Source organism: Callorhinus ursinus, unplaced genomic scaffold (assembly GCF_003265705.2).
Source record: "Callorhinus ursinus isolate GAN/ISIS: 27379988/994484 unplaced genomic scaffold, GSC_fseal_2.0 scaffold458, whole genome shotgun sequence".
Classification (NCBI taxonomy): domain Eukaryota; kingdom Metazoa; phylum Chordata; class Mammalia; order Carnivora; family Otariidae; genus Callorhinus; species Callorhinus ursinus.
Window position 1 is genome coordinate 6,446 of NW_027397513.1, and position 8,071 is coordinate 14,516.

Consider the following 8,071-nt stretch of genomic DNA (forward strand, 5'->3'; position numbering starts at 1 on the left):
ATGACAGACGAGAAGGTGTAAGAAGCAAAAATGAATAATCTTTTATTTCCGTATTTCCTGACCCCGTCACTTGACTGCTCCATTTTTCCACCTTTCCAACAAATTCCTATGCCAATGCCCATGATTTCATTCCAGAACCCAAACAAGGAGGGAAGATCTCCCACCTTATTTCCAGAACATGACAAAACTCTTAAAATTCTTGAACTGGGTAAGTCCAAATGCTGTGGGGTGGATGTCACGCACAGATTTACCTGCCGAAGCTGGTTAAAACTTCTACTCCAAGGAACAACATTTGAGAGCTTCCTCAAGAAAACCAAGCTCTGGATGTCAGAGTCATCGCAGAGAACAGGCCCCCAGAGAGGCTGGCTCTTCACCCTGCTTTCTTCCCCCAACCCTCCTTGGCCCTGCCTTACTTAGAACTCCCGGGGCTCTCTCTTTTCACACACACACAGGGAAGAACCAAAATGTGGCCTCACTTCATGCCCAGCACCCTGCAGGAGAAGCTGCCGACCCCACCAAAGCCTGGAAAGGGCCTGGCCACCACTGGGACTCAGGCCTCCTCTCCCTCATCTCTCACAGCTCCTTCAGACAGGGCCAGGGAGGAAGCCAGCTGCCCGTGCCTGACCCGGAGCAAATACTCCAGCACTTGAAACTTGCTGGTTCAGCATGGGCCCTGCGACCCCACGGGAACTCGTAACAGGCAGGGTCACTGCCAGGCACCTGCCGGTCCTCCAGGTACCCTTCCTGCACCCAGACTTTGGTGAGGAGCTCCCTGGGCTCCCCATAGATGATGTGCTCCTGGCCGGCATACAACCCCATGACCTCCAGCGTTTCCCACACCTCCTCCTCGGGGGCACGGTTGCCATGCAGGATGCTCACCCCCAGTAGCAGCACCAGGAGGCCGGTCTTGGGCATGCTATGCTCACCGCTCAACATCCCATCACAGGTGAGACCCAGGACATTGACCAGGACGTAGGAGTGGTCACTGCGGTCCACTTCCTTCACGTCCATGCCAAAGACCAGCCGCATGCACTCGGAGGCTTGGCCCAAGATCACTGGGTAGTCGTCCTGGTAATCTTTGCTGACGATCTCCAGCATCTCTGCCTGGTGGATTGGCTGCTTGTTGCAGTATTTGAGGAGCAGGAACCCCACCAGGGCAGCCACTTTCACGTGGAATTTGTCCTGGAGAGAGGGTTGCGTGACTTCCGGCTCCTCCCAGGTGCTCGACCCCTCCTCATCTAAGCTGCTGGGACCTCCTCTTCCCCAGCCCCCGACGGCTGTGCCTCCACGAGGCCCTGGGCCGGGCCAGGGTCTTCCCCCATTAGCTCCTGACCCCCGGTTTTTTAAAGCAGGCCCCCAGCCTCTGTCAGACCTGGATGCCGACGTCCTGACACACCGCCTGTGGACTTGGCACAAACAGGCCTCCCAGGACGGACAGCAGGGGCAGGCTTCAGTGCGTTGTCCCTGTTCTGGAGTCCAGGTCCCTCCCTGAGCCCCCTCACGGATCTCAGCATGGGCCGCAGCACATCTGGTGATCCTGTCTCTGCTCTCTCCAGGCCCGTTCCCTCGGACCACAGCCCTCACTGCCCTGAGAGCCACGGGCAAAGACTGTGGACGTCGCATCAGGCTACAAAGTCCAGGGATTCCCCGAGATAGGTCCTTCAGGTCCCTTAGCCCTACCCTCTGTTCCCCATTTGGACTCCCTGGATGGCCGGTGCCCTCATCCCTGCTCCTGAGGGCCACTCCTCACAACAAGCGCTCAGTGTCTCTGGGACCCAGAGCAGAAGTCAGGACACGCCTCATGTCACCGTTGTCTCACCCAGAGGCCTCCCAGGACTGATTCTCTACTGGGGACAGGGTCCTTCATTCTTCCCTCTGGTCCTCACCTTGACTCCTGACAGAACCTGGGCCCTCCTGCCCCTATCCCTACACGTGTGTGCGCGTGCTTGCCTTTGGCATTTGCACAACGATGGTCGGGAAGGCATCAAAAGCAAGAACCAGCAAACTTCTATCTCTTCAGCTTCTGACCCCTGTTCCTTGCTTCTTCCATTCTTGCGCCTTTCCAACCCATCCCTAGACCAATGCCCTGTGATTTCGGTCCAGAGCCCAAACAAGTAGGCAAGGTGTCCAGGCTGGTGTCCAGGGCATGAAAAAAAACTTTTTCTTAAAGGTATTTATTTATTTGAGAAAGAGAAAGCACACACAGGGGGAGAGAGAGAAGCAGAGTCTCCACTGAGCGGGAAGCCCAATGTGGGGTGTGATCCCAGGATCCTGAGATCCTGACCTGAGCCGATGGCAGACGCTTAACCAACAGAGGACCCAGGCACCCCAAGAACATGATAAAACTCTTAACTCTTGGAATGGGTAAGAAGAATTGCTGCAGAGTGGATGGTACTCACACAATTAGCCCCTGAAGTGGCTGAAACCTTCTATCGCAAGGAACCCCACAGGAGAGCTTCCTCAAGGACACCAAGCTCTGGATGTGGGAGTCATCCCAGGAAACAACCCCCCCACCCCCAGGAGGCTCCTTGCCCTGCTTTCTTCTCCCAACCCTTCCTGGCCCTGCACTCCTTAAAACGCCCAGTTCTCTGTCTTCACTGGCACCCACAAACACATACACAGGGAAGAACCAGCAAGTGGCCTCACTTCATGCCCAGCACCCTGCAGGAGAAGCTGCCGAACCCAGCAAATCCTGGAAAGGGCCTGGCAGACCCCAGAGCTCAGGCCTCCTCTTCCTCATCTCTCACAGCCCCTTCAGACAGGGCCAGGGAGGAAGCCAGCTACCCCTCCTGACCCGGAGCAAATACTGCAGCATTTGCAACTTGCTGGTTTCGGCGTGGGCCCTGGAACCCCACGGGACCTCGTAGCAGGCAGGTCACTGCCGAGCACCTGCTGGTACTCCACGTACTCTTCCTGCACCCAGACCTTGGTGAAGAGCTCCCTAGGTTCCCATTAGATGATGTGCTCCTGGCCGGCATACACCCCCATGACCCCCAGCGTTTCCCACACCTCCTCCTCAGGGGCACGGTCACCATGCAGGAGGCTCACCCCCAGGAGGCCGATCTTCGGCACTCCCTGCTCACCGCTCATCATCCCATCATAGGTGAGGCCCAGGATGGGGACCAGGATGTAGGAGTGGTCGCTGGGGTCTACTTCCCTCACATCCATACCAAAGACCAGCTGCAAGCATTCGGAGGCCTGGCCCAAGCTCACAGGGAAGGCATCCAGGGCATCCGGGCTGACGATCTCCAGCATCTCTGCCTGGCTGGTCGGCTACTTGATGTGATACTTGAGGAGCAGGAACTCTACCAGCTCGGCCAGCTTCCCCCTGGATTATGTTTTGGAGCCCCGGCTGGGGTTCTTCAGGCTCCTCACAGGGGCTGGACCCCTCCTCATCGGAGCTGCTGGAGCCCTGGTCAGGCTGGCTGCAGGCAGTGGCTGCTTTGGCAGTGGGGGAGGGGCTGGCACTCAGAGAGCTCTGGGGACAACTCTGGAACCCAGCAGCAGACACCTCCTCCGAGGGGACCAGAAACAGGGCAGAGCAGGAGCCCGATGGGGAGGCGGACTGGGAGGAGGCCAAGGTGGAGAAGGAGGAGGGGGCGCGGGGGACCTTCTCCTCCCCAGCCCCCAACAGCTGTGCCTCCACCTGGCCCTGGGCCGGGCCTGGGTCTTCCTCCAGCTTCTAGAGCTCACTCTTCTGACCCAGGGGCATGGTGTTTGTGTTGGGCTGAACCTGAAGAAAGAGGTGGGATGGCTCCTCAGGGTGCAGCCCAGGCAGCAGAGGCCTGAAGTCCTGGAGCTGACAGTGCGCTGCGTCGGACTTGGGTGCTGAGGGGACCCCTCTGGGGTGGGACGGGCGAGCCCCTGGCTCCATGCTCAGAGCAAGTACCTCACCTTGACCACTGACACTCACCTGCACCTCCCCTGCTCTGGGACATTAGAGGCTCCTGCCTCAGACCTAGGCCTCGACTCTGAATTCTGGAAGCCCCTGGAGGAGAAAAGGAGGAGTCACATCAGGGTGCAGACACAGAGCACGGCCCACGGCCCCCAGTGGGGCAGGAGGGCTGGGGCGGATTCTGTGAGGTACCCATTCGTCCAAGCTGGGTGGTCCCCTCCTTGGCCCCTCAGGGGACTGCTATTTCCCCTGGCAGGGCCTGGGGCCCTGCAGCCTGAGGCCACAGGATCACAGCAAGACTGCGCAGCCCTGAGACTCCACAGAAGGTAAGCGAGGGGGCCCACCTCTGCCCACGCCTGCCAGAGGTCTAAGGGCTCGTCTCAGAATCCCAGGGACGGCCAAGCTCGGATGCCGTCTGTGCTGGGATGGGCGCACCTCTCCGTCTATACCTTGACCCCACGGAAGGCCTGGGAAAACTCCCTGTGTTGACCGGAGGCCACCCTCCTGGTGCCAAGGCCTCATCTCTGGGAGACGCCGGAAGGAAAAGTCAGGAGAAATAACTTGGCCCACCGATCGCCCGTCTCCCTATGGCTGGTAGCAGCGTCAGGGTAGGCTTGGGCCCTATGGATCTTGCTGTGGGAAGCATCCCCTCATTTCTCATCTGCCCCCCACCATCAGGGCCAGACCCAGAGCCAGGGCACCTGCCTCCTCTGCTACCGGAATCCAGACCTTCAGGCCCGGGCCCTCTCCATCCTGAGAGGAAGGATCTGGAGAGGAGGAGGGACTCAGCCTGACAGGCCCCACCCAGCTTTCTCAGGGCCTCCAGGTAGGGGCTGCACAGACTTCTGGTCCATCCCTTCCTGGTCCCGCGGGGTGGATGGAGAGTCACTCACTCCTCCCTCGGGTGTCCCCACACTGATTTCTTGGCAGGAGCAGGGACTCCTGTGTGTCTCCCAGGTGCGCTTCCCCAGATGACCTGATCACGACCTCTCCCAGCATGGTCCTCACCTCCCTGAGAGCTCCAAGAAGAGGGTGAGGAGCCAGCACTTCCTCATCAACTGCCAAGTCTCCATTCCCCCCCTCAGTCCCTGGCAAGATCCCAAAGGGCTGGTAGTAGGGACGGGCCCCTCTGTCCTGGGGTGAGGATGCCCTCAGGCCCCCAGAACGCTAATCTTCTTTCTTCCTGCCAGGGCCTGCCCTTCTTCCAGGTCCCCAACGTGAGACAGAAGCCATGTGCCCCTCAGACCAAGACCTCAGCTCTCCGAGGACTCCCGCCTTCTGGCCCATGAGACAAGTGAGCGTGCGTGCCAGGTTGGGCCCCCGCTGACCGATCCTCCCTGGATCGGGCCCGGCCAGACTCTGGTGCTCTGGCTTCTTTGCTGAGATGGGGTGGAGGGGGTACGGCCAGTCCTCCCCCAGGGTCCTCACCCTGACTCCCAACCGGACCCGTGCCCCCCCACCCCGCCCCGCACTCCACCCTCACACACACACAGGCCTGCCCCACCCCAGGCCCGCTCCTTCTCACCACAGGCCCTCAGGCTCTAACAGCCAGATGTGGACCCCGAGACAGGAGGCATGGGCTCATCCTCCACAAGGGTCCTCCTCCATGGCCTGTCCGTACTGCGGCCCAGTCAGTCCTCCCTCTGGTCCTCCCCTTCCATCCTTGCAGGACCGGGCTCAGCCTGGGGGGCCCTGAAGCCTGCTCCTTCCACCCAGACCCCAGGCTCTAGGAGACGTGGCTGGGAAGTCAGGGCACGCCCTAGGTGACCATCTGGCCCCGGGGCCTCCAGGGACCGAATCTGTTTGCTGTCCCCAATCCCGCAGTCCTCCTTCCGGTCCTTGCATTTCCACCCAGCAACACGTGGGCCACGGCCCCCCACCCGCATACTCGAGGCAGTGCTCCATCCAAAGGGGCAGGGGTTCTCGGAGGCCCTGAGGCCAATGTGGCCATGCACTGTCTGGGCTCTTCCATTCCAGGAGTCTCCCGTGGCTGAATCAGGGCCGCGGTCCTGCGGGCTCCCTGGGGAGTCCCTTGGGGGTCCTCGCTTCCTTGGCAGGTCCTAGGCCCCTCCATCTGCTGTCCCCAAGCTGACCTGCCATCACCAAGGCCTTCCCTGCCCTGAGCCCACCGGGTTAAGTCTGTGACCAACACGTGCGGCCATGAAGCCCAGGTCTTCCCAAGGCTGAGATGGGGCGTCCAGGTCTCTCGGGCCTTCTTCTGATCTCCACCAGGACTCCCTGGCTGCCTATGCCTCTGCCTGTCCCTACTGCCTGCGGATCGGCTCCTGGGCACCGGGGCATCCCGTGTCTGGGACACCCGGATGGGCAAGTGGGGGACACACAAGCGCATGCACGAACACAATTGGGGTGGCCCCGTCCTCCACTCAGGCCTCTAGGGACTGACTCTGGGCTGGGGTCCAGGGTCTCTCAGTCCTCTCTCTGCAACTTCAGCGTAAAGCCCAACAAGGACCCCAGGTTCTCGGGAGACCCAGATGCAGAAGTCCGCCGCACTGGCCACGTGTCCCCATCCCGCCCGGGGGGGCTCCCTAGACTGACATCATGGGTGGGCTTCTACGGGTCTCCCCTCTGTCCTCCTGCAGGGTTTATCCCTGGCCTCCCCAAGCCAACCCCCAGCACTGGGTGACCAGGGCCCTCCCCTCTGCCCACCTGAGCATCTGCTCCTTTCATCAGGCCCTCACCTCAGTCTCTCTGAGACCCGGACTCAGAAGTCCAGACTCACCACGTGTTCCAATCAGCCCCCCTCCCCCCAATGGACCTTCCCTGACTGACGCTGTGCTGGGGTCCAGGGTCCCTCAATCCTCCCTCTGCATCCTCACCGTAAAGCACAGCAGGGCCTCAGGCCTCCCCTCTGCCCAACGAGGGAGGCCCTTCTCCTTCTGCCAAGGCATCCAACATCTTTGAGACCCGGATGCGGAAGTCAGGACTCACCACGTGTTCCCATCAACCTCCCCCCGCCACGGACCTTCCCAGACTGAGGCTGGGCGGGGGTCCAGGGTCCCTCAGTCCTCCCTCTGCATCCTCAGCGTGAAGCCCAGCAGGACCAGGGCCCGCCCCTCTGCCCACCCAGGGGAGATCCAGTAATTGCACTTCTGGGTATTTACCACAAAGATAGAAATGTAGGGATCCGAAGGGCTGTGCACCCCAATGTTTATAGCAGCAATGTCCACAATAGCCAAACTGTGGAGAGAGCCAAGATGTCCATCGACAGATGAATGGATAAAGAAGATGTGGTCTATATACACAATGGAATATTATGCAGCCACCAAAAGGAATGCGATCTTGCCTTTTGCAATGATGTGGATGGAACTGGAGGGTGTTATGCTGAGTGAAATAAGTCAATCAGAGAAAGACATGTATCATATGACCTCACTGATATGAGGAATTCTTAATCTCAGGATACTGAGGGTTGTTGGAGTGGGGGTGGTGTGGGAGGGATGGGGTGGCTGGGTGATAGACATTGCATAGGGTTTGTGCTATGGTGAGTGCTGTGAATTGTGCAAGACTGTTGAATCACAGATCTGTACTTCTGAAACAAATAATGCAATATAAATTAAGAAAAAACAAAAAGAAGAAGATAGCAGGAGGGGAAGAATGAAAGGGGGGAGATCGGAGGGGGAGACCAAGCATGAGAGAGGGTCTACTCCGAAAAACAAACTGAGGGTTCTGGAGGGGAAGGGGGTGGGGGGATAGGTAGCCTGGTGATGGCTATTAAAGAGGGCACGTTCTGCGTAGAGCACTGGGTATTATGCACAAACAGTGAATCATGGAACACTGCATTAAAAACTAATGATATAATGCATGGTGATTAACATAACAATAAAAATTTAAAAGAACAAAACAAAAACAGCTCCTGGATTCATTAATTTGTTCTTCTTGGGTTTTGTTTGTTTTTTAGTTTAAATTTCATTTGTTTTTGATTAATCTTTATTTTTTTTCTTTCTACTGGCTTGGTTTTTCTTTTTGTTTTCCTAGTTCCTTTAAGTGTAATGTTATGTTTTTTATTTGATATTTGTCTTCCTCTGTGATGTATTCCTGTATAGTTATAATGTCTCCTCTTAGAATAGTTTTGCTGCATTCCAAAGATTTTGGATCATTGTAGTTTATTTTCATTTTTCTGCATATATTTTTTGATTTCCTTTTTTAGTTCTTGTTTCA

The 8,071-nt window shown here is 57.8% G+C and overlaps 1 protein-coding gene across 1 annotated transcript; it reads right to left on the bottom strand.

The window, feature by feature from the left end:
* Positions 1–573: 573 nt before the first annotated feature.
* On the bottom strand, positions 574–3,255 carry LOC112816445 (melanoma-associated antigen 9-like). Its single transcript, XM_025862937.2, has 2 exons — positions 3,010–3,255; positions 574–1,182 (listed from the first exon to the last, which is right to left on the bottom strand). The coding sequence occupies exons 1-2, from the start codon at positions 3,253–3,255 to the stop codon at positions 574–576; spliced, it is 855 nt and encodes a 284-aa protein (XP_025718722.2).
* Between the last annotated feature and the right edge of the window lie 4,816 nt (positions 3,256–8,071).